We start from the raw sequence: 27,701 nt of genomic DNA on the forward strand, positions 1-27,701 counted from the left end.
TGAGACCCTACTACTTTAGAGTAGTGGACGAGTCATGACTTGGATTTTAAATGTGAAAAGAATTACTTACTGTGACACAAAGTCATCTGGTTTCACGTGACTTATTTTTACAAATCCAGTTTGTCTGGTTGTTTCATTTTTCCCCAGAAACCACTGCATACATGAGCTGAGCAAGCCGACGACCTGTATCCTGTCACCCGTCTGGAAGCTCAGCTCGTCTAGGCCAGTGTCTTCACAATCAACTGCTGCCACGCAGGTGCCAGTTCCTGACCAGGATTAAACACAGCACATTGCAATTAACTCTCCACAACACTCACAACTATTTCTAATGCTGAAGATAGACACAAAAAGCTGGAATAACTCAGCGGGACAGGCAGCATCTCTGGAAAAAAGTAATAGGTGACGTTTTGGCTCGAGCCGAAACGTCACCTATTCCTTATCTCCAGAGATGCTGTCTGACCCGCTGAGTTACTCCATCTTTTTGTGTCTATCTTCGGTTTCAACCAACATCTGCAGTTTCTTCCTACATATTTCTAATGCTGCTTTTAGTTTAACTTTTTAGTTTAGAGATACAGTGCAGAAACGTGCCCTTCGGCCCGCTGAGTTAACACCGACCTGCGATCCCCGCACATTAACACTATCTGACGCACACTAGGGGAAATTTACATATGTACCAAACCAATTCACCTACAAACCTGCATGTCTTGGAGTGTTGGAGGAAACCGAAGATCTCGGAGAAAACCCACGTGGTCATGGGGAGAGCGCACAAACTCCGTACAGACAACACCCGTAGTCGGGATCAAACCCGGGTCTCTGGCGCTGTAAGGCAGCAACTCTACCGCTGCGCCAACGTGCCGCCCTTTTTAGAATTGTTCTTAAATCTGGAAGCAGGGATAAATCCGGACTGCCTTTTTAAAAATACGGCAATTGCCAGCAATATTTATAGCTCAACCCTAAATTTCTCTGGATAGAATGGTTTTATTGACCACTTGGAGACATTTATGAATTCACCGCATCGCCGTGTGTTTGGAATTACATTTTGGCAAGTACAGAAAAGGATGGCAGATTTCCTGACCCCCAACAAATTAGTGAACTAGATGCGTTTTAAAGCAAAATCAGAACTTGTGGATCAGTCTGAAGAAGGGTCTCGATTGTCCTTATCTTAACAGTATTTTAGGAAACAAAGCGAGAAGAATGGGGTTTGGGTACAAATAATATGGTAAGTAAATTTATTTGAGCTATATTGTCAAAAAATATCATATTTCGCGGCAATGAAGACACTATTTCAAGAACAATGTTGCTGTACTGAGTGATAGCTAAGTCTATCCCTCATTGCTGGCAGCTGATGGGAAGCGGCTGTAAAAGGACAGCGCCGCTGGGGGGGGGGAAAGTTCCTTTCACAGCGTGTGTGGAGTCTGGCCCAGGGTAAAGTTGCAGGGAGGGCAGGAGCATTGAGAAGGAGGGGGTCAGGGATCGTGCCAGCAACTCACTTGCCGCGACGGTCTGGGCGCAGAGCCACCGCATTGTGGCCGGGGAGTGAAGCAGCTTGGGTGGCTGCGAGCGGCTTCCGGGACCGGACTGCGGAACCGACCGCCACCTCAGCACCTTCTGCCGGTCGGCTGAAAATCTCTCTCCTGCCACTCGCCGGCCTCGCTCATGTCAGCCTCTTCCCGCAAATCCTTAATTTGCGACAGCGCGATCTATGGACCAATTGAGGTTACTGGGCTGTATGAATGTAAGGATTTGTGGGAAGCGGCTAACATGAGTGAGGCCAGTGAGCAGCAGGAGAGAGGTTTTCCGCAGGAGAGCACTGCCAGAGGTGAGCGGGCCGGCAGGCTGTGAGGTCCCGGCGACCGGTTCCGCTGTCTGCTCCCGGCGGCCGCTCGCAGCTACCCGAGCTGCTTCACTCCCTGGCCATAATGCGGTGGCTCCATGCCTGGAGCACCGCAGCAGCGCTGAGCGAGTGAGTTACTAACATTATCCCCGACCCCCTCCTTCTCAACACTCCTGCCCACCCCGCAACTTTACCCCTGGCCAGACTCACCACACGCTGTGAAAGGAACTCTACCCCCAATTGGTCCCTTGAACTAGTATTGTCATTCAATAAGATCACAACTGATTCAACTTGTCCCGGTGTGCCTCCGTTTTTCCCACCATCTCTCCACCTGTTGTAACCCTCCCCCACCCATTCAGTAATTCAGAATGAAGGAGATTTGGGCAAATTGAATTGTTACTTTCTTTATTTTTATTTTTTTGAGCGTGAGAAATTCTATGTCCCACCAGCTTTCTTTCAAAATTTAGCAACTCAAAATGGGGGTGCCTCTTCATTGCCGGGAAATACGGTACTTTATTAAGAGATATGGCTTTTGATGACTTTATTAAAATGTCAACTGACAGCTTACGGAGAGGAGAACAATCTGCGCATGCGCGGTTTAGGATTTTTTAAAAGCCGACTGACTGCTTACCCTGAGTAATTACTTACCGCACGTGCCTGCAATAGGGGCACTTTTTATAAACAAAAATAGTCCCAGATTAATCACTCAATTTCACTTTCATGGCTGTCATGGTGGAATGGAACCCAGTAATCTGGATTAGTTAGTAGTTTGATAATTTAGCCAGGAGCATCCCTGTACCTCCCTGTACCTCCAACATCCACATCACAACTCAAACACCAGATAAAAGAAAATACATCGATTGGTGTCAAGATCCAATAAAAATAAGTTGGGAATACTCCAAATATCTACTGTGCGAAGAGAAACAGTTAATGTTTCAGACCGCTTGCAAGATGGGAAAGAAAATTAAGAGACATAAAAAGCTTTAAAAGAAGTACAGAGGCGCTGTAGGGAGAGAGGGAGGAATGGGTTAAAAAAAAAAAGAAACACTAGGCGATTAAAGGTTAACAAGGACGGAGCAAGGAAAGAAAGAGCAGCGATGGACCAGAAACGAGCAGTTAATGGGTAAAGAGCAAAATTCTCCTCACTGGAGTAGAATGGAATGACTTTAAACTAATATTATCAGTCTGAAGAAGGGTTTTGACCAGAAACTTTACCCAATCCTTCTCTCCGTAGATGCTGCCTCACCTGCTGAGTTACTCCAGCATTGTGTCTACCTTACCGAACTTATTGTTGAGCCTTAAAGGCAATGAAGTGCCCTGTTACAAGATGATGTATTATTCTTTCGACTTGCATCAAGCTTTAATAGCGCAATGACAGAACCCGAGGGCAGGGATCAGACAGGTGAACGTGAAACATTAAAGTGACAATGTGGATGTGAGTTGGTCATACAGGTTAACTAAATACCATTTGGCCTTCCAGGTGGAAGGAAAACCACTCTGTGAGCAGCAAACGCAGGATGCTACATTGATTTACAAGTAAAGCATTGCTTTGCCCAGGAAATGTTCTGGTTGAAACGCTGCTGTAACTAAGAGGACAGATGATACATTTTTGCACTGGCTCTGAATGGTGCTGTGGAAACATAGAAAAATAGGTGCAAGAGTAGGCCATTCGGCCCTTCGGGCCAGCACCACCATTCAATATGATCAAGTCTGATCATCTAAAATCAGTACCCCATTCCTGCTTTTTTCATCCCATATCCTTTAATTCATATAGCTCCAAGAGCTAAATCTAACTCTCTCTTCAAGGAAGCCCAGGAGTGGCCGAAGAGATGGCACGGTGGCGCAGCAGTAGACTTGCTGCTTTATAGAGCTTTCATCTGATCTAGTGGATCATGACAGAAGCTTCCTCGTGGCGATCCCCGGAAATGACGACACGATGCACTCTGTGACGCGTCGGGCGACCAATTCTGTCAACATGTTGGACGACGACGGAAGCCAACAGCGAACTGTACATCGTCTGACACATGAGCGAACGATCTGATCTATAACCTGCTGTATTCCTCGCTATCCATAATACCACCAAATTCCATGCCATATGCAAACTATCTAATAATTTATCCAACATTCACACCAAAATTGTGACAAAAGAGACTGCAGATGATGTAATCTGCAGCAAAATACAAACTGCTGGATCAACTAGGGCAGCACGGTGGCATAGCAGTAGAGTTGCTCCTTTATGGGTGCTGTCTGTATGGAGTTTGTACGGGCTCCCTGTGACCGCGTGTGTTTACTCCAAGATAGAAACATAGAAATTAAGTGCAGGAGTAGGCCATTCGGCCCTTCGAGCCTGCACCGCCATTCAATATGATCATGGCTGACCATCCAAACTCAGTATCCCGTACCTGCCTTCTCTCCATACCCTCTGATCCCCTCGGCCACAAGGGCCACATGTAACTCCCTCTTAAATATAGCCAATGGACTGGCCTTGACTACCCTCTGCGGCAGAGAGTTCCAGAGATTCACCACTCTCTGTGTGAAAAAAGTTCTTCTCATCTCGGTTTTAAAGGATTTCCCCCTTATCCTTAAGCTGTGACCCCTTGTCCTGGACTTCCCCAACATCGGGAGCAATCTTCTGTTTCCTCCCACACTCCAAAGACCGACAGATTTGTAGATGATTTGGCTTGGTACAAATGTAAATTGTCCCTAGTGGGTGTAGGATAGTGCTAGCGTGCGGGGATCGCTGGTCGGCGCGGACTCGGTGGGTCGAAGGGCCTGTTTCCGCGCTGTAACTCTAAACTAATCCAGATATGGTCCTGTGGGGAGAGCCACGGAAACTCACAGAATGGAAATGGAGACTCACGGAATGGAAAAGCATCCAACTGAAAGCATGATGATTACCTGTTGTAATCGGTGGGCCTGTGTGTACACAAGTCAATATAGTGTCACAAGAAATGAAATGAAGTGGAAGTAAAAAGGTAAAATGTTAGATGTGAAGCAAAGAGCCCGGTGGAAATCAGCCAAAATAACAATTGGACAAATTCAGCGAGAGGGCAAGAAACATAATTGATGCAAACCACCAACGCACCTGAAAAAGTGACCAAAGGCCATGAGAAGGATTCGGAAAAAAAGAATGTGTCATAAAACTACATCGTAACAATGAACCTGAACACATTTGATGCATTCATCTTCTTCTTCTTGCCGATGGCGTGCACAGCCAACCTTTTCCATTTGATCGTATTTGATTGCACATGCCGGGTTGATTGCATTCGTCGAAGCAGGGCGGACCACGTGAAGGTTGCAATCTCCCATCCCTGATACACTCATGACTGTTATTGTTGCTGCTGCCAAATTTTAGGGTTCCTTTCAAAACTTTTGGTTTACTCCACAAACTTTGAGATTTAATGGTGCATCATATGGTGCTTCGAGATTTAATACACCAAACAAACATGCTCCTCCCTTAAATATTCCTGCTTCAAAACTCAAAAATAGTGCATTCGTAAAGAGCTAAATCCTTACAGCGCTGCTAGCCCTTCACTTCCCATACCTTTCCTTTTCCATTTCCCCAAGGGATTCAGGCTTTGAAGAAGAAAAACTTCCCACGTGATTTACTCCAATTTAACATTCTGTTCTCACCGCTCCCAAGGCAGTGTCCTCTATACTGGGTGATCACATTGTAGAACCCAACCAGCTGTGACACTGCGGAAAAGTGGCACAGCTAGCAGAACCACTGCTTCATAGTTCCAGAGACCCAGGTTTGATCCTGACCTCAGCTGCCACCCATGTGGAGTTTGCACGTCCCCTATGCAACCAGATGAGTTTCCTCCACGTGCTCCGGTAATCTCCACCCCCGTCCACATCCCAAAGAGGCGCAGGTTTGTAGGTAATTGGCCTCTGAAAATTGTCCCCCTTGCGTTCAGGGAGTGGATGAGAAAGCGGGATGATACAGTACTAGTGTGAGTGGGTGATTCTTTGTCAGCGTGGACTCGGTGGGCTGATGGGCCTGTTTCCTTGCTCTATTGCTCAATCCAAGTCAATATCAGTCTGCAAATGCAACCCCAACTTTCTAAGAGCCTGATATTTGAACGTTCAATCTGGTGCCATGGACCTCAGCTTCCCGCACTGCTCCCAACTAATTAAATGCAAGCTCAAGGAAAAACAACCGGGTCTCAAATGATGCCACTGTTTTTTGTGCACTGAGAAATTCAACATCAATGAAAATGTTTAGTTTAGTTTAGTTTATTGTCACGTGTACCGAGGTACAGTGAAAAGCTTTTTGTTGTGTGCTAACCAGTCAGCCGAAAGACAACACATGATTACATTCGATCCATTTACAGTGTACAGATACATGATAAGGGAACAACGTCTAGTGCAAGGTAAAGCCAGAAAAGTCTGGTCAAGGATAGTACGAAGGTCACCAAAAAGGTAGATAGCAGTTCAACACTGCTCTCTGGTTGTTGTAGGATGATTCAGTTGCCTGATAACAGCTGGGAAGAAACTGTCTCTGAATCTGGAGGTGTGCGTTTTCACACTTCTATACCTTTTGCCTGATGGGAGAGTGGAGAAGAGGGAGTGGCCAGGGTGCGACTGGTCCTTGATTATGATGCTGGCCTTGCCAAGGCAGCTTGAAGGTATAAAATGAGTCAATAGAAGGGAGGTTGGTTTGTATGCTGGTCTGGGCTGCATCCACAATTCGCTGCAATTTCTTATGGTCTTGGATGGAGTTGTTCCCAAACCAAGCTTTAATGCATCCTGATAAAATGCTCTCTATGGTGCATTTGTAGAAGGTATGCTTCGAGCCTCCTGTATAACTGATTAACGCTGTGTAAAAGAGTGCACAAGGCATCCCTCAATCCACATGTGAGTGGTTGACAATGGGGGTCACTCATTCAGAAACAGGTCCTCATAACAATCCAGGGTAGACAAAAATGTTGGAGAAACTCAGCGGGTGAGGCAGCATCTATGGAGAGAAGGAATATGCGACGTTTCGGGTCGATACCCTTCTTCAGACTGATGTTGTGGTGGGGGGGTGGGGAGAAGAGGGGGGTTTAGTGGGACGGAAAAGGAAGAGGTGGAGACAGTAAACTTGTGTCATAACAATCCAGGTCTGCTTCATCAATTCTTGATGGGACCTGCCTGAGTAAGTCTGAGACACTACATTGCTAGCCTGGAGTTGAGCATTGGACCAGCATTCATGCACTTAAATATACTTCCGCATCTCAAGAAATCCCCCTCGGACTACTTAACCTCACCACAATCCAGACCAGAGCTACCACAGCCATCCAACCCTAAATCCCAGCCACCATCATCACCCCTCCACTCAGTACATTGATCTGTGTAAGAAGGAACTACAGATGCTGGTTTACACCGAAGATAGACACAAAATGCTGGAGTAAATCAGCGGGACAGGCAGCATCTCTGGAGAAAAGGAATAGGTGACATTTCGGGTCGAGACCCTTCAATAGACTAAATGTCAGGATGGGGGAACACCAAATACATTGATTTAGGGCTCAAAACCCACCGTTTCCCACAGATGTACCAGATCCTTGCCCGACATTCCCTCCAAATTCCCTGCACAGAAGCTACTTCTTTTTCCATTTTTGTCACTTACTCTACTGTAAAATGTTAGCATCTCACCCAGTGCACAGGAAAATTCTGCAGCCTCGGCATTTGGCATTGTTCCTTCCTGGTGTCTTTTGAAAAACCACCTGAAAACAGACAGGAATTATGCTGGGATTTATCAAAAATTTCCCCCTGTACAACATATAATTAAAACATACATAATTATAACAAAACCATATAATTAGCCTATTTTTAGCCAAAATGCTTTAAAATTTGTCCACATTTGTGGATATCCCTCAAAATGTCTTCAATGTAATTTTATGCTTCCCATTGTCTACCCATTGCAGTGAACGGGACAAGATCTTGGGATGACAAGTGCAGAGATGGAAACCTCAACCTCAAGGCACAATATCTCAATGACAATTATTATTATTAAAATTTAAGGTCCAGACTTTTAAGAGACGACATTACATAATATACATTGCATATAAAAACATCATAAATTATATACCAAAAAAAACCCCCAAAAAAACACACAAAAAAAAAAAATGCAATACATAATTTAAAATCCAGAATAAAAAAAGAATGATCAATGTCCTACAACGAGACAGTGATACCAGTGTCTCCTCAACTGGGATTCGTAGCGAGTAGTGCTTAACCTTGTGTTTGACAAGGCCACAATAATTACATTTTTACAGTAATTTACCCTGCAAATGTATTTATACATATGATTTCTTAGGATAGCTTCTAAAGTACTGACTTCTGCAACCACAATAATAAAATGCCCAAGGTAGTTTACCCTATAACAGACACTAAGATTATTGTCAGACAATTTAAAATCAGGACATTTTAGACATTTATCCTCTTTGCTTCTACAGATCATAACAGCACTCTTACAAGCATTATATTTAATATCATGTTCCACACCATACACAGAACATATAGCAAGGAGCTGCTGGAGACCAGCGCTAGATGGACTAAAGACCACAAGATCATCTGCATACATAATATGGTTCACTAAAATATTACTAATCATGCACTCGTATTACAGGCTTTCAATTGCTTGGACAGATCATCAATATAAAGATTAAAAAGGACTGGGGACAAAATTCCCCCTTGTCAAACACCATCGCTAACCCCATTGCCCCATTTTACCTGTATAATCTAGTGGGCATACCAGTAAGCCAGCATTCTCACCATGTATTTAGGCACCCCTCTTTGACTCATTTTGACAAACAACTTCCTATGATTAACACGATCAATAGCTTTGGAAGCATCAATAAAGCACATCAAGAATTGATACACCACAACATCTTTTCACACTGACCTTTCTGTCCTAGGCCTCCTCCATTGTCAGTGAGGCTAAACACAAATTGGACGAACAGCATCTCATATTTCGCTTGGGCAGCTAACACCCCTGTGGTATGAATATTGATTTCTCTAATCAAGTAACCCCGGCATTTCCTTTCTCTCTCCATCCCTCCCCCACTCAAGATGCATCAGCTTCTCATTTTCACCCAACAAACAGCTAACAATGGCCTGTTTCCTTTATCATCATTACTTTGTTGCATATATTTCATTAATTGTTCTTTTATCTCTCTCATTCATCGTCTATATCTCTCGTTTTCACTTTGCCATGACTTTCAGTCTGAAGAAGGGTCTCGACCGAAATGTCACCCATTCCTTCTCTCCAGAGATGCTGCGTGTTCCGCTGAGTTACTACAGCTTTTTGTGTCTATCTTTGGTTTAAGCCAGCATCTGCAGTTCCTTCCTACTACACCTTTTCATTTACGTTGAGGCTCAAAACAAGAGATCTCTGAAGCTAGGGTGCAATGTAGATTGCTAATACAGAGTGTTCTCAGGGCAGGCACATGTGGTACAGACTGACAATAAAACTCCCTTTACTCTAACCAACAATCTGACTTCAGACATACAGCACGGAAACAGGCCCCTCAGCCACCATGTCCATGCCCACCAGTGATAACCCCCGACACGAGCACACACTACAATTTTACTAAAGCTAATTAACCTACAAACCTATACATCTTTGGAGTGTGGGTGGAAACCGGAGCATCCAGAGAAATGCCACACCGTCACAGGGAGAACGTACAAACTCCGTACAGGTAGCACCCATAGTCAAGATTGAACCCTGGTCTCTGGCACTGTTGGACTCACAAATCGCAGTAGTATATTTTTCATTGCATCAGTGACAGTTATACCAATAGAAATGAAATTTAACATTTATGGAAAATACATATCTTGAATTTTGACAAGGGTAAATCACAAGGCTCTGAATGAAATTTATCCCCAAGGTTGGAACACAACCAATTTCTCCCCTCCCTCTCCACCTACAATTTCTTCCTCAAGATTCATCTCACACCTTTTGTCTTTTCATCTTGGGCCTTTGTCCAACTATCTGCCTATCAAACCTCAACCCCTTCACCTGAATCCACATATTACTTGCTAAGCTTTGATCAGACCATTAATCAGACTAGGAAAGGGTGAAGATAAGTTAATTTGACATTACAGTGAAGGAGGAGAGGGATGTACAGAATCCAGAGAATATTTTGATATCTATAATTTTGAGTTAAGTTTCAATGAGATAAAAAAAGAATGGGAGATAGAGTTTGGGGATAATCCATAAGTTTTAAGTAAACACAAGGAACTGCAGATGCTGGTTTACAAAACAAAAAAAGACAGTGTGCTGGAGTTTGCTCAGCAGGCCAGGCACCATCTCTGGAGAACATGGACAGGTGACATTTCTGGCCAGGACCCTTCTTCAGACAGATTGTGGTGGGGTGGGGGAAAAAAAAAGAAAGCTGGAAGGGAGAATGGACGGGAGAGTTACTCCAGCATGTTCTGTACTTTTTTTGTAAACCAGTCTCTGCAGTTGCTTGTTTCAGTGTTTTCAGAGTTTTGTTGGCTGCAGGCATGAGGAATGGATCTGCTAAAATGGTCTCAAACTTTAAAAAAAACCCAATAGAACCGATGAATAATAAATTGACCAGCCCATGTTTAGTGATGGAAAGTTTATAGAAAAATCCAGAAGAATATTATAAAATCATGTAGAGAAACGCTAATCAAGGATAATTAAGAAAGTCTACTTCCCACTTAATGTACACAGTCTCACATGACAAACTGGTCAGAAAAATAAAAGAACATCATCACCAGGGGAAACTGGTTCAAATGCTTTCCCAGAAGCAGTCACTGGGAACCTTAAGTGATTGGAAGGTTGGTGTTTAATGGGGTCTCCTCAAGGATCAGTGACAGGTGCCTTAGTTTTCATGGTATGTGTTAAGGATCCAACCTGCAATGTAGGTTAGGATTTTTTCCTTTGATATAACTGTGCATGTTGCTTAAACTGAGGAAGCAAGTTGGAAACCACAGGAAGATACAATATGAAATGGACAGAGCAGGCATCGAGGGGGATAGTAAGGACAACTTCCTTTAGTACTTTGTGAAGGAAAGAAACCAACTTGTCATAAACATTGATTCTGTGATGCTTAATCCAAGTTGGATTTCAACAAATTCATTTGGACTTTTCACTGCTTCTATGAGGACAAAAGACCTGGGTCTTTGGAATGGTTGTGGTAGTTTTAGTGAGCGAGGGGGGCTTTGGTGAAGAGGATCTTTGGGATTTTCTCACCTTTGATTGTTCACCATGAATTGATGCCAGTCAGGTAAATAAACAGTTCATAAGGTCATAAGTGAGAGAAGCAGAATTAGGCCAGTCAGCCCATCAAGTCTACGCCATTCAATCATGGCTGATCTATCCCTCCTTCCCAACCTCATTCTCCTGCCTTCTCCCCATAACCCTTGACACCCGTACTAATCAAGAATCTATCTCTCTCTGCCTTAAAAATATCCACTGACTTGGCCTCCACACCCTTCTGTGGCAAAGAATTCCACAGATTCAACACCCTTTGACTAAATAAATTCCTCATACTCTTCCTAAAGGAATGTCCTTTAATTCTGAGACTATGACCTCAAGTCATAGACTCTCCCACTAGTTCAAACATCCTCTCCATATCCACTCTATCTAATACACTGTTGAGTATTTTCACTTTTCAAACAAAACTAGACCCAGTGGGACCCATTGGGTCCCTGTCACACGGGATGCCTGGTCCCCCAACGCAACCCGGTCCCCAAACGTAATATTGCACCACTCACCTATAGCCCCCACGGGAGGCCAGGTGCCACAACGCAACCCGTTCCCCAACGCAATATTCCACCACTCACCCGTTCTCCCAATGCAACCCATCCCCCCACCGCAATATTCCACCACTCATACATAGCTATCAACTGTGCAGGCGCGGCTCATTTCCACTCATCCCCCAGCACTCCTTCCCCATCTCTTCACCCTCCCCCATTTTGAACTTAAAACAAAATCCAATTCCCTTGCACTGCCCCTACCCATTACAATGTTTCAAATTACAGGACTCGGTGTCCCTGCTGCCCCTGTCTTTGTAACATTGTAGCGGACAGGGGCAGCACGTTGGAATTGGATTTTTTACAAGGTGAAGTTACATTTTTTAAGTTTAAAATGTGAATAGCTTGTAAAATATAACATCATTCTGACCAAAACCTTGATGAAAAACATCAGCAAGGTGAGCAAGGTGGTCCAAAAATTGTAGCTCTATCATGTACAGTTTTGGCATAGTCCCGGGAGCAGATGCGCACGTAGACAGAATCTCAAACATGGTGAGAGTTTTAATAATATACTAGACTTAGTGGGACCCATTGGGTCCCAGTCACCATGATGGGGTGGGAGAGGAATTGTGTATGTGGGTTGGAGGGGTTTGCAAGGGGGAAGAGGAGGGGGGGGATGTGGGGTGTATAGGCTTTATTCTCCTTGCCCCGCCCAGTGATTAACAGCAAAGATTAACAGCGGGTGCCAGAAGGGGCATTACCTTCATGGTGACTGACATGCGAGAAGACCAATCTGCTGATCTCACGATTTTTTTTAAACCTTCATAACCAATCGAAACAAAACTTGGTAGCTTGGAGTAGAGGAGAAAGGTGAGTAAGGTGGCGAGTAATCCTAGCGATATAGGATAGCATTTTTGCCCAAATTTAAATACAACTCAGACCAGACTCAGACTCGCTGGAGTTTAGAAGGATGAGGTGGGGGGGAGTGGGGGACTTGATTGAAACGTCCAGAATAGTGAAAGGCTTGGATAGAGTATATACGGAGAGGATTTTTCCACCAGTGGGATAGACCAGAGGCGATAGCCTAAGAATAAAAAGGACATACCTTTCAAAAGGAAATGAGGAGGAATTTCTTTAGTCAGAGGGTGGTGAATCTGTAGAATGCATTGCCACAACAGGCTGTGGAGGCGAAGTCAGTGGATATCTTTAAGGCACTGATAGATGGATTATTGATTAGTACGGTTATCAGGGGTTATGGGGAGAAGGCAGGAGAATGGTGTTGAGGGAAAGATAGATCAGCCATGATTGAATGGCAGAGTAGACTTGATGGGCCGGTTTTTCCTAATTCTGCTCCAAGAACTTATGCATATTTAATTTATTCCCAGCAAGAGAAAAATGTAGAAGAGGTCTGTGGATTTTTAATCCTTTAATCTCTACTTAAACAGCTGTTAGTGCCCTTGGCACATGGAGAGAATTTCACAACCACCACAGGGATTTCTGAATGCAAGGAAATTATTATCAGAATTATGAGTACTCGAGGATGGCACGAAGATAGATAGCATCATTGTTCTTTGTCAATTAAGGAAGAAACCTTTCACTTAAGCCACAAATAGCATATACTCTCTTTGCACAGAACAATATTTTTCTGGAAAGTTGAAGATTTTGAACCAGGACAGGAAAATTAAGGCACCTACTGGTGAAAAGGGTCAATAAACTCCCCATGTGATTCTGGAACCAAAACTTTATTTCCACCGGACGTCGTCTCTTCAAGCCATCTGGAACCAATTGTTGCACCGTCAACGCTAACAATTGCATTCATTTCCGGCTGCAGGTCTTCTTCACATCTTTGATGGCGGAGTGGATAGCTTATGGAAAATACCCCTGCAGGAAATAACAAACAGTTGTTGAGGTCCACTTCCGATCCTACCAAATCACATACAGTCAAGAAGTCACCCAACTGCAATAAAGATCGGACGCTTTGTAGTGCAAGGGTTAAACAGACAATTCCAGCTAAAATGGGAAATGGAGTTATCAGCTAAATTAACAGCCCTACATTCCATAGCCCTTCGAAAACAAGATTCAGACGCATTATCTCCTGGAATTGACCTCGTACCTGTGTTCATTGTCTGGGAACGTAGCCTTTCTCGGGCTATTTAATATGAAAAATAATATGTGATTCTGTTACATTCTGTTTGTAGTTTGTTTGGTTGTTTGTTTGTTTGTCTTTTTGCACAAAGTCTGCGAGCATTGCCACTTTTCATTTCACTGCACATCTCGTATGTGTATGTGACGAATAAACTTGACTTGACTTGACAGAATATGTAAACATAATACATAACGGAAGAAAAGGTTCAGTGTATATATACACATGCACACATACTCAATAAATAACAAATTTAATGCAATAATAATAATAATAATAATCTCTGTTGCAGTTCAGAGCTTATTTGTTGTCATGTTTAATAGCCTAATGGCTGTAGGGAAGAGGCCTGTTCCTGAACCTGGACATTACAGTTTTCAGGCTCCTGTATCTTCTTCCCGATGGCAGTGGTGAAATGAATGGGTGGCCAGGATGGTGTGGGTCTTTGATGATGTTGGCTGCCTTTTTGAGGCAGTGACTTCAATAATTCCCTTCGATGGTGAGGAGGTCAAAGTCTCTATCCTATTAACAACTAAAGAGCAGTCCTGAGCTACTAGCTACCTAATTGGAGACCCTCGGACTGTCTTTAATCAGTCTTTTCTAGTGGTCTCTTGCATTAAGTGTTATTCCCTTTATCATGTATCTGTACACTGCGGATGGCTCAATTGTAATCATGTATAGTCTTTCCGCTGACTGGTTAGCACCCAACAAAACGCTTTTCACTTTATCTCGATACACGTGACAATAAACTAAACTACCCTCATCAATTATTTTCATCTCCTCCTCAAAAAACTCAATCAAGTTAGCAACTCATGACCTGCTTGGACAAAGCTTTGCTGACTATCAATATTTATCCTATTCTCTTTTAAATACGAGGCAATTCTATCTGAAGAACCATCTTCAATTGCTTCCCCACCATTGATGTGAGGCTTACTGGCCTATGATTTTCTGGCCAGAATTTCTAAACATTGGCAATTCTCCAGTCCTCCAGATCCTCACTTGTTTGTTAGAGGGAGCATAAAGATCTTTGTATTGGCCCCTGCAATCTCATCTCTTGCATCACTCAAACTAGGATAGATCTCATCAGATCTCACTAGAATAGATCTCATCAGGCCCTTGGGAGTTATCCACCTTAATGCTTTTCAAGAGATCCAGCATCACCTCCTTCTTGATCTCAAACTGCCCTAGCACATTAACATACACTGCACTGATCTCACTTCCCTCCATGTCCTTCTCTTGGTGAATACAGATGCAATATACACATTTAATACCTTGCCTACATCCTTTGACACCCGGCATAAATTGCTTACGTGATCCTTGCATGGCCCTCTTACCTTCTCCCTGTTTATACTCTTATTGGTAATGTACACACAACTTTACAACTCCTCCCCCTTCTGTGGTGGGGTAGACTGAGACTGACCCCCCCCCCCCACCCCTCAATTCTTTCCACTCATCACAAATTTCATGTTTCATGTGTTTGTGTTTTCATGACTGTTGGCAGATCAATTTGGCTCCTGGGATAAATAAAGTTCTATCATATATTAAAAAATCATATCGTACACATAAGGAGTGACATTCCTCACCTTCCTGTAAAAGGTCTTTGCGCATCATTTTGAGAGAATCTTCATCTATTTGGACGTCAAGCATGGCATCTTCATTTAGATAATTCAGCCAAAATTCTTGATCGAACAATAGATTCTCCAGGCAATGACCAATCAAACCTACAAGGCAATTAAAAAATTCAGTTGTAGGTTATAATAGATGCAAACAATTATTTGGTAACCTATGTATGGACAGCACGGTGGTGCAGCAGTAGAGTTGCTGCCTTACAGCACTTGCACAACAGGGACTCAGGTTTGGCCCAGGCTACGGGAGCTGTCTGTAAGGAGTTTGTACGTTCTCCCTTTGACTGTGTGGGTTTTCTCTGACATCTTCAGTTTCCTCCCATACTTCAAAAACATACAGATTTGTAGGTTAATTGGCTTGGCATAAATGTAAATTGTCCCTGGTGTGTGTAGGATAATGTTAATGTGCGGTCTTCGCCGGTCGCTGTGGACTCGGTGGGCCAAAGGGGCCTGTTTCCGCACCGCATCTGTAAATTAAACTATGATTAATTTCTATTTAAGAGAACAAGTTCTCAATTTTTTTAAATGTGTACACAATAATGCCAATCTTCGTGAGAAGGAATGGGTGATGTTTTGGGTCGAGACCCTTCTTCTGAAGAAACATTACCTATTCCTTCTCTCCAATGATGCTGCTTGCACCATTGAATTACTCCAGCATTTTATGTCTATTATAGTTTGAAGAACTGTTTTCACCATTATACTTTAGCAGGGAACACGAGGTAAACTATGAAATATGCTTGCAATATTCAAACGACATTACAAAAAAAGTGTTTCTACCTAGTGAGTAATATGATGAAAATTTCCAGATTTCTTCGAAAGTTTGAAAAGTAATCACCATCCTGTCTTGGTCACTATAAATGGACAGCAGCCTGGCTGAAAGCTCCTGAAATAATCAAGGGGAAAAACATTAAGGAACTCAAACCCAGCAGAAATAAATGTAGTGAGTAAAATTGTAAGACTGATCCACGTTTTGCCTCAGAAAGCAACATTAAATAGGAAACTAGACTAAATGGGACACGTTGGGTCCCTGTCACATGGGAGGCCTGGTCCCCCCAACACAACCCGTTCCCCAATGCAATATTCCACCACTCACCCGTTCCCCCAATGCAATATTCCACCACTCACACGTTCCCTCAATGCAACCCGTTCCCCCAACACAATATTGCACCACTCACGCATAGCCCCCAACTGCAGACACGGCTCATTCCCCCTCATTCCCCAGCACTCCCTCCCCTCCTCTTCTTTCCCCTCTCCTCCTCCCCTCGCCAATCCCTCCCTCACCACTCCCTCCTTCTCCTTTCCCCAACCCTCAGTCACTCCCTCCATAACTTCTCCTCTCCCTACCCTCCTCCGATCCCTCTATCCTCACCTATCCCTCCCCCTCTCCCCCACTTTCCCTCCTCACCTGCCAAGGATCTTTCCCCTCTCCTCCCCCAATCCCTCCCTCCCTGCCCTTTCCCCTACACTCAGTGACTCCCTGAGTATCTGCAGTTCTTCCTCCATGGGTGATGAATTGTGAGATGTGCTTGGCTTCACCATTGTAACAATAATGCTGCCGCCGCTGCTGCCTTTCCCCCAGAGCTGCAACATTTTGAGTATCTTTGATGGGACTCACTAGCCCTGGCGACTCCCTAAGTAGCTCCCAAATCCTTAAACTTTTTCAAGGACAAGAGCATCAGGCACAAGGAGCTTCTCCTCTGAGATGTACACCACCCTTCATTGTGGCCCTGTCTAGCTAATGGAACACCTCCCCAAAGGAAGTACTGCAACTGCTCAAGGTGGCAGCTCACTTTCACAGGAGTAATTAACTTCAGGAATGAATGTTTCCCCTGCTCAACATTCCCAAAAAAACATTTAGCAAATGAAAAAGTGTATTTGTGCAAGTAGAACTACAGGTATAACATTAACCGTTAAGATGGAATTTTTAAAGAATTTCGGTATTTTGTTTAAAAAAGGCTCATGCATGGAATTGAATTTGTTGTTTAGTTTAGTTTAGTGTTACAGAGCGTAAACAGGCCTTTGGTCAACGCCGACCAGCGATCCCCGCACAATTAACACTATCCTACACCCACTACGGACAATTTTTATATTTTTAAATGTGTGGGAGGAAACCGAAAATCTCGGAGAAAAGCCACGCAGGTCACGGGGAGAACGTACAAACTCCGTACAGACAGTACCCGTGGCCGGGTCTCTGGCACTGCATTCTCTGCATGGCAGTAACTTTACCGCTGCACCACCATGACTGCCCTAAGCCACTTATTGCCACTGAGCCAAGTGCTTTGCAGGATATTATTTGGGACAGCTAATTTTGAACAAGATTACAGGAGTAGGCCATTCAGCACTTTGAGTTGACACCGCCATTCAATATGATCATGGCTGATAATCCAGAGCCTGTACCCCGTTCCTGCTTTCTCTCCATATCCCTTGATTCTGTTGGCCCTAAGAGCTGAATCTGACTCTCTCTTGCATATCACTTCCTTCCACCCCTCAGTTTCTCCTGATCCATCTGAAGTCTAGCTCCCTGCACAACTAGGATAAGATTTGTTTTGGGTTGAACTTCATTGTCAACATCCTCATGAAGGATGCTTCAGGAAATGAATGAGAATCAGGATCACATTGTTGCAAGAATGTTTCAAGAATGCAAGGCCTTGGCTAACAGCATTTCCAGTTGTGCTTAAGTAAGGTGCTCCAGGATATTGGTTGGAAATCGGACATAATATAGTTCCCACTCCTTATCTTTCTTTTGCTACATATTTTGTGCGTTGTGACTTACGCTGAGGAGGGTTGTGACCTCCCCACAGTCATTCTCTAGAATTCGCAACTTTCCTCTCAGCATGTCCTGTAGCAAATCATCAGGAATTCCTGTTCTCTGTCTCTTCATTATCAGTTTCATTGAGATATCTGTCAAGGAAACAAAATGATATTTTCCCCCATAAAGACACTGCATTGCATTTTAAAATGTACAAATAGATTTTATTTATATCAGGGTCGACAACCTTGTTTTGCATAGGGGCCAGGACCCATGTCTGTGAGCGGATGGCGGGCCACATATATAAATATTTATATATTTAAGCAATATTATGTCTACTGAACATTGCAGTTAGTTTGAGACACTGGTATTGGAACTACCCTCAACCCTCTGTCCTAAACTTCATGCAGACCCTTTGTTACCCTCTCTTCCCCCTCCCCCCCCATTCGCTCTCTACCCCCTTCTCCCTCCCCCCTCCCTCTCTCCCTACCGGGGTGCACTGAGCACAAGGCACCACAGCTGCTGCAACTGCAACTACACTTTTACATCATTGGAACAGCGCCCACCAATCCAACTAACCTTGTACCCAGTTCGTGGGATTATATCAGTTCCGATTTTATGTATCAGCAAACAGGATTGCGAGGAAATTAAAGCAAGTCTTTATGTCACTGGCCAACAGTATTAAACAGTCTAAAAGAAGTCTAGATTACGGATAAAAATACGCCTGCGGGCCGGATGATTTCGGGTTAAGGGCCGGATCGGGCTCGTGGGCTGTAGGTTGCCGACCCCGGATTTATTTAGATAGTTACTGTCATTTTAAACTAGCGATTGTTGAGAGGGGATCTTATACAAACAGATAAAATTATTAAGGGATTGGACGCGCAGGAAAAATGTTCCCGATGTTGGGGGAGTCCAGAACCAGGGGTAGCTATTTAGAACTGAGATGAGAAAAAACCTTTTCACAGAGAGTTGTGAATTTGTGGAATTCTCTGCCTTAGAAGGCAGTGGAGGCTGATTCACTGGATGTTTTCTAGAGAGAGAGAGATTTAGCCCTTAGGGCTAAAGGAATCAAGGGATATGGGGATAACGCAGGAACGGGGTAATGATTTTAGATGATCAGTCATGATCATTGAATGGCAGTGCTGGCTCGAAGGGACAAATGGCCTACTCCTGCACCTATTTTTCTTGGATAGAGCTCTTAGGGCTCGCGGTATCAAGGGATATGGGGAGAAGGTAGGAACGAGGCACTGATTGTGGATGGTCAGCCAAAATCACAAGATCACACTGGCTCGAAGGGCCAAATGGCCTACTCTTGCACCTATTGTCTATGTATCTAAGGACAGTGAATCTCTACATGGTGCTTCCTGCTGGATATAATATGCACAATAACATTACTTGTTCCCCTGCAACATTCAGGGTTGCCGGAAAAGTGGTGCCAAAGAATTCGAACCTTGTATTTTTTTTCTTAAACACATTGAATCCCCTTTATACTCATCTGACATTTACATATATGTTGGGAAAAATAAACTCACTGATATTTTAACATAGAACATAGAACAGTGCAGCACAAGGTCTAGTCATGATTTTGATATGAAACAAGAATCATGTCATGAATCACTCTGACCTGCAACTTCATTGCCACATGACCTCCCACATGCAGAAGTTGCCAAATGAGTTACAAATCCAAATTAATTATAAAATTCTTAAAGGATTGGACAGGCACGATGCAGGGAAAATATTCCCGATATTGGGGGAGTCCAGAACCAGGGGTCACAGTTTAAGAATAATGGGAAGGCCATTTAGGACTGAGTTGTTGAGGAAAAACGTTTTCACCCAGAGAGTTGTGAATCTGTGGAATTCTCTGTCATTGTGGCAGTGGAGACCAATCCACTGGATTTTTTAGAGAGTTAGATTTAGCTCTTAGGGCCAAAGGAATCAAGGGATATGGGGAGAAAGCAGGAACGGGGCATTGATTTTAGATGATCAGCCATGATCATTGAATGGTTGAATGGCTCGATACAAGATACAAGATACATTTAATTGTCATTTGGACCCCTTGAGGTCCAAACGAAATGCCGTTTCTGCAGCCATACATTACAAACACATAGACCCAAGACACAACATAATTTACATAAACATCCATCACATCGCTGTGATGGAAGGCCTAATAAACTTATCTCTCCACTGCACTCTCCCCCCCCCCTATGTCAGAGTCAAAGGCTCGAAGGGCCGAATGGCCTACTCCTACACCTATTTTTAATGGGGTTTTTTAAATATTCAACCATAATGGCATAAAATCTAATTCCAAAACATTCTGGGAGAACAGAAACTTGCTGAGAAACAGACACATATACCAGATTGCAATAATCTGGGAATTAATACTACACTATGTTTGTGCACACAGCCTTATTTCATGCCTTATGATAAACCATTTACAGAAAAATAATGTGCTTCTTTCCACAAGGCAAAATACTTCACAGGGTTCAAGTCAATGTCTTACATACAAATTATTTCCCCTTCTCCACTGCCTGATCCATTTAGCACATGCAGTATTTCCTGATTTGTTCTTTAATTTCTCGCAAGAGAAGTTGCAGATTTTTCATTTATTGAACAATTGATTCAAGGAACTCAAGTCACTTCAAAGCGCTGGGTTAAATCTGCAGCAATTGTGGGTCTTTCTCCATTTGTAAATAATCATTATGCCTGCTGCCACTGCATTCTTCATCAGCCGTGCCACGCTGCTTAAAAGCTAGTTCGAACTCTGCATTACTTCTGAGTCCAATAATCTCAACACAATGCTTTCAGATTTGCTGACCACGATGAGAGGATATACTTCCTTTCTGCAAACACTCAGCACATCAGCATTCAGTTTCTTATCTTAATGCACAAGGGTAATCCACTTAAAATGCGAGTTATGAACTCCCTTTGCTCAACAAAAACTTCCTGTTTATTAAGTATGTCTAAATTCCATCAACACTTTGGTCAGCATTTTTACGGAGATGAGGAAACACTTTTTCACACAGAGAGTTGTGAGTCTGTGGAATTCTCTGCCTCAGAGGGCGGTGGAAGCCAGCTCTCTGGATACTTTCAAGAGAGAGCTAGATAGGACTTAAAGATAGCGGAGTCAGGGGATATGGGGAGGAGACAGGAACGGGGTACTGATTGCGGATGATCAGTCATGATCACATTGAATGGCGGTGCTGGCTCGAAGGGCCGAATGGCCTAATCCTGCACCTATTTTCTATTGAATGGACTCCTCAGCCCACCATGTCCGTAATGCCAAATTAAACTATTTTCATCTACTCGCACGTGATCCATATCTCTTCATTACCTGCATTTCACGTGCCTATCCAAAAGTCTCTGAAATGCCACTATCATATCTGCCTCCACCTTCAACCCTGACAGTGCAGTGCGTTCCAGGCACCCTCTATCCACTACACTGTGTAAAATAAAAACTTTTCCCACACAACCCATTTAAATTCTCTCTCTCTCTCTCTCACCTTAAAGCTATGCTCTCTAGTCTTTGACAATTCCATACTGGAAAGGTTTAGATTGGCGATTCTATATATAATATACTTTCTATCGTCTCCTCTCAATCTTAGATGTTCCAAAGAAAATAATCCAAGTTTGTCTCACACTAAACTCACACTTGCTTGGATTAAACTGCCATTTCTCAGCTCATTTCTCAGCTATATCCCATTGTATATTTTGACAGCTGCCCTCGGGGTCTGCAACTCTCCCAATTGTAATAAGTAACTCCATCCTTCTGCAGGATTCAGTCTGGTGAACCTTTGCTATATTTTCTCTATAGACAAACCTTTCTCATATAGCCTTTACATGATGTTGGTGAATCTGCGAAATGCATTGCCACAGAAGGCTATAGGGGCCGTGTCAGTGGATATAAGACAGAGATAGATAGATTCTTGATTAATACAGGTGTCAGAGATTATGGGGAGAAAGCAGGAGAATGGGGTTAGGAGGGAGAGATAGATCAGCCATGATTGAATGGCGGAGTATACTAGATGGACCGAATGACCTAAATCTACTCCTATTCCTTATGACTTTACACTGGAATAATCCCAATGAGAGTTTTTATTTTTAAATCTGGGGCCAATGAAGTCAGACCTGTAACCAGATACCAAAAACATTCACTTTGACCCTTGTTCTGCTCTATTATGTAAACTGCACTGGAGTGGTATTGATCCAACCAATATGTTGCATTGGAATGATTTGCTCAAGAATTTCCTCTTCTGCTCCCTTCTGCTCATCTATGTGCATTTATACACATATACATATATATATATACACATATACATATAACAACATACACACACACGCAAAGGCAGCTTTGCATTTAGTGATGATACCCTTACAGTTTAACAAAATTGGTATTCTAAAAAAAAAACGCGTTTATTTGCAGCAAAAATCACTGCAAAGTCTGAAAATACAATAGATTTAAAATCTAAATATTGAAAATAAATACCATTCCACCAACAGAGGAAAAACAGATTACTGGTTTGGGAACAATGTCTTCCACATTACATCATTAAAGGATACAACACAAAACATTAATTGATCTTTCTGGATATGCTCTCAGAAATCAAGAAGCTATTGATCGGCTATACTTAGTCTGGGTTAGCAGCATGCAATTTATAAATAAGTATTGATAAATACCAGTATCTCACATTCATAGATCAATGAAGAAAATACATACATCAGTGACAATCAGACTTGCTTAATAAACTGACCATGTGATAAATCTATAAAATAAGCAGCGAGTCAGGGGGAAATTTTCATTTTTCTTTTATAATGGCTATTAAATACACACAATGATTATTGACTTTTCATATTTAACTTTTGTTTTTTGACAGGTGATTTGCCAAATTTGTCATTGCGTTCAATCATAGCCTCACACGGCCAGAGGGCTAGGTTTGATCCTGATCTTAGATGCTGTCTGCGTGGAGTTTGCACAATCTCCCTGTGATTGTGTGGGTTTCCTCCCCCGTCCCAAAGACATGTGGGTTTGTAGGTAAATTGCCCTCTTTAAACTGACCCCAATGTGTAGGAATGATGAGGATAAGGATAACATAGAACAAGTGTGAACGGGTGATCAATGGCCCTCTACCGACCCTCAGTCTGAAGAAGGGTCTCGATCCGAAACATCACCCATTCCTTCTCTCCAGAGATGCTGCCTGTCCCGCTGAGTTACTTCAGCATTTTGCGTCTATCTTTATCAATGGTCGGAGTAGACTCAGTGGATGAAACAGCTTATTTCCATAAACTAAACAAAAGCTTAACTTTGTGTCATTCTGAAAATTCAAATTGATAAAACTGGAAATATGTGCCTGAAAACATTGTATCTATCAAAATTATTAAAAATAGTTTCTGCCATATGCTGAAAGGTGACCACAGTTCCAAGTCGAATTGCAAGAATTAATCAAACATCTTCTTGAAATTTATCTTCTTATCATCTTCCTGAACTTTTCTGTACAAAATCTTTTTATGCTTCTGACAATATTGCATCATTGTTTAGTTTAGTTTAGAGATACGGCGTGGGAACAGGCCCTCTTCATATCCATAACTATTTCAAAGTTAATAGAACTGTAGTTGCTGGAACCCAAAAGGCATAACACATGCACTTCAGTCATTTGCTCTTCCCAGTTTCCATAGTCTAGGTCAAGCTTTGCTCTCTCCTTGGTAGAATCCTCTACATGTTGGCTAAGGGAAGCTTTACTGAACACATTTGACAAATTCCACCTAGTCTTCTTAATTCAAGGAGGGCTAACTTCAATAGCACAGGGTGGTTGAATTAAACATTTGTATCTAAAAACCATGATCTTTAGTTCTAAAAAAAAAGGCATAACTCATGTCAAATGAGCAGCACAGTGGTGCAGCAGTAGAGTTGCTGCCTTACAGCACTTGCAGCGCCAGAGACCCGGGTTCGATCCCTACTACGAGTGCTATCTGTACAGAGTTTGTACGTTCTCCCCGTAACCACGTAGGCTTTCTCTGAAATCTTCAGTTTCCTCCCACACTACAAAGATGTACAGGTATGTAGGTAAATTGGGTTGGTATAAGTGTAAATTGTCCCTAATGTGTGTAGGTTTAGTGTTAATGTGCAGGAATAGCTGGTCGGTGCAGACTCAGTGGACCGAAGGGCCTGTTTCTGCACTGTATCTCTAAACTAAACTTAACTAATTAAGCCCTTCTTCTTGCGTATGGCGTGCACAGCCTAGTTGTCGGACAACTTGTTCTCTTTGATCTTATTTAATTATGCACGCCAGTTCGATTGCATTTGTCGAAACAGGGCGGACCACGTGAAGGTTGCAATCTCCCACCCCATTAAGCCCTTGGTACCATGGCAGTCCCAGTCTATAATGGGAAAACTAAAGTTCCCTACGATGATAACCCTAATAGTATTGCAGCTGCCTGCAATCCCCCTGCATATTTATTCTTCTATAAGCGCTGTAAGGCAACAACCTTACCGCTATGCTACTGTGTCACTCTAATCTCTAGTGTTTCCAGGTATCAACTGGACTGTCAATATATTACAGCATGTGGTGTTTTAACCGCAAAGTCAATTCCTGCCACCTTCGTTTCTGACAAATAATGTGCATATCCACATCTGAACTGAGGTTTACACACCTTCCACACACGCATGAAACTGGCTTCTCTGATTAATTGTGCACCAGTGTCAGTTTCCTGCAGCTGACAGGGCTGCAAGTTATTGTACCTGGTGCTTGTGACAAAACTATGAATATTGCCAATTATTCTTCTAATTCCCATCAACTATTTGGATGCTTATGGTACATTTCCACCAAAGAGGATAAAAGATCAGCTTCTTTTATCTCTCAGCTCTACCCATACAAACCACCAGTAATGTCATCTCTACGACTGCCGTGCCGTTTCCTTTCATCTGGAAAGTAACTCCCCTTCCTCTTGGACCCTCAACTCTATCTAGCCTGCAGCACCTGTACCCTGGAACGTTAAGCTGCCAGTCCTGACCCTCCCTTAGCCAGGACTGGCATTTTTTTCTCCCCCAAATAGCCATGGGTTTAGTTTAGTTTAGAGATACAGCTTCAGCCCACCGGGTCTGCACCGACCAACGATCCCCGCACACTAACTCTGCCCTACACATACTGGAGACAATTAACCTACGAACCAGCGCGTCTTTGGAGTGTGGGAGGAAACCGAAGATCTCGGAGAAAACCCACACAGGTCACGGGGAGAACAAACAAACTCTGTACAGACAGCACCCGTAGTCGGGATCGAACTGGGGTCCCTGGCACTAAAAGCGCTGTAGGGCAACAACTCTACCGTTGCGCCACCATGCCTACCACGGGATGTCAAAACAGAGTTGAGAATACGAAAGATCGTTCACATCAAGGAAAGACACAAAATAGTTACGTTCTGAACAATGTCGGACAGATCGGGGGTAGACAGATCCCCCCCGCCACGGGTACCATGTAATCCCGTGCTACCTGCTCCATGGTTGGATAGTCGCCGACTAAACCGTCTCCCCCACCTGGTTTGCCAGGTGAGGAGGGGGCTGTGGACCCCCAGCAGGACCAAAAACAAGAGGGCAAAGAGCAGATGAGCTCCTAGCGATCCAATGGCCACCCACACTTCAGTGACAGTTGCGATCACTGTCGCACACAGCATTGTGAGGCACCGTGCCCGTTGATGTTTTCAACGATGATGATGAACAACTAATTCAAAGTTTTTTCAAAACAAAAATACTTCCTCCAACAAAAAAAATATTGTGAAACAATTCAGAACATTGAATTAATTACAATGGAAGCCTTCAGCAAGTACCAGTTTTCTTTGAGTGGTAGTAGAGAATTGGTGGCAGATTTGTCAAATACACATCATCATAGCATTAATAGGCAAAGAGAATCCAGGAAAACATCACACTGCCATGTTAAAATGTGACAAAATTGAAGCTATTGCTTTGCTCATATTCCACCATAACAATGACATTGATTATGAAAGTCACCAGCAACCAACGTCATTAAAAAGAGGGAGTGCTGCTTAACTAATCTTCTTGATCTTAAAGGGGAAACTAAAATATATAATCATATATGTATAAAATCATGAGAGGAATAGATCGGGTAAATGCACAGAGTCTCTTGCCCCAGAGTAGGTGAATCGAGGACCAGAGGGCATAGGTTTAACTCGGGTGAAGGGGGAAATATTTAATAGGGGTAATTTTGCACATTTTGCAGTTTTGCACAATAAAGCATATTTGGAAAAGTTACCAAACGGTGAGATTGCACCAAGAGTCGTTGTTGCAAAGCCCACTCCCGGCTACAGTGACCGATATGTGCGGATTTTAAATGAATTCAGTCCCTCGAGTTACCTACAGTTCAAGCAGGACTCCATGCTCGTGTGGCTGCGTCGTGGAGGCGGCCTGGCCACTCGGCCCGTCTCCCCGGGGAGATCCCGGCTGTCCGCTGCACCGGGCAATGTCCCTCTCTCTTGTGTCGCAGCGCAAGGGAGTGAATCGTTGCCGGCGGCCGGACTGTCCCGCTCGGCGGTCTCCATCACCCCGCCGGCTTGTCTGTGTCTGTCTGTCTGGTTGACTTGACTTGACACCGCCTCCTCTTGCCGCTGCAGCTCTCTAAAAGTTTCCACCGACGCTCACAAGAAGTTTCATGCTCAACTCTCCTGCGAAAATCTGCCAGTGAATGCCCGCGGGACTTCCTATTTTGGACTTGCACCGAGGCACATGAGAGCGGCGGCCGGCACTCCTCTCCTCTCCTCTCCTCTCCACCGCCACTACTCGTGACGGTCTGTCTGAGCAGCAGGTGGGATGGTTGCAGGAAGGAACTGCAGGTGCGGGTTTAAGCCGAAGATAAGACACAAAATGCTGGAGTAACTCAGCCGGGCAGGCAGCAAGGAAAGGGTGGGATGTCCCGTCCAACACACCCCTCCCTGCAAGGTCGGAGAACCAAGCACAATTTTCCACATTTGCTGATTTATACAAAATGTATCATTTTTTAAAATATTATATATATTTTTTACATTTCGGTCTTGACTTGCAACAGAGTTCTTTTTTTCATCAAAATGCTGGATTTACAGTAACATTACCTCACTTTTTTTCTATGTGTAAGAAAGAACTGCAGATGCTGGTTTAAATCGAAGGTAGACGTAAAATTCCGGAGTTAAGGGCCTGTCCCACTTTCCCGAGTTATTCACGAATTCTCCCGAGTTTTCAAACTCGCAGAATGTCCGTAACGAGGCTGTATGAGTCGGTGGATATATCGTAGCGGCTCGTTATGCCAGGCGTAGGTACTCGGGGCATCACGTAAGTCGGGACGTTTTTTTAACCTGAAGGAAAATATCCACAAGCAAAAAATATAGCCTTGAGTACCTACGGCTGGCATAACGAACCGCTACGATATATCCATGGACTCCTACGGACTCGTTACAAACATTCTGCGAGTTTGGAGAATTCGTGAATAACTCGGGAAAGTGGGACAGGCCTTACTCAGCGTGTGAGGCCTGAAACGTCGCCCATTCCTTCTCCCCAGAGATGCTGCCTCACCCGCTGAGTTAAAGGGCTGTCCCACTGTACAAGCTAATTCAAGAGCTCTCCCGAGTTTAAAAAAAAATCAAACTCTTGGTCTTCTTTTCGTGCCTTTG

The 27,701-nt window shown here is 43.5% G+C and overlaps 1 protein-coding gene across 1 annotated transcript in view; it reads right to left on the reverse strand.

The window, feature by feature from the left end:
- The window catches only part of LOC129702788 (SH3 domain and tetratricopeptide repeat-containing protein 1), a 72,514-nt gene extending 45,233 nt beyond the window's left edge, over positions 1-27,281 (reverse strand). Inside the window, exons 1-7 of the mRNA XM_055644769.1 lie at positions 26,420-27,281; positions 18,081-18,208; positions 16,085-16,190; positions 15,266-15,403; positions 13,237-13,423; positions 7,469-7,539; positions 71-266 (exon numbers count right to left, since the gene is read on the reverse strand). Coding sequence (XP_055500744.1) covers positions 71-266; positions 7,469-7,539; positions 13,237-13,423; positions 15,266-15,403; positions 16,085-16,190; positions 18,081-18,208; positions 26,420-26,600 — 1,007 coding nt within the window. The 5' untranslated portion in view covers positions 26,601-27,281. The remainder of the gene's footprint in view (positions 1-70; positions 267-7,468; positions 7,540-13,236; positions 13,424-15,265; positions 15,404-16,084; positions 16,191-18,080; positions 18,209-26,419) is intronic.
- Positions 27,282-27,701: the final 420 nt, after the last annotated feature.

The sequence above is a fragment of the Leucoraja erinacea genome, chromosome 1, assembly GCF_028641065.1.
Source record: "Leucoraja erinacea ecotype New England chromosome 1, Leri_hhj_1, whole genome shotgun sequence".
Lineage (NCBI taxonomy): Eukaryota > Metazoa > Chordata > Chondrichthyes > Rajiformes > Rajidae > Leucoraja > Leucoraja erinaceus.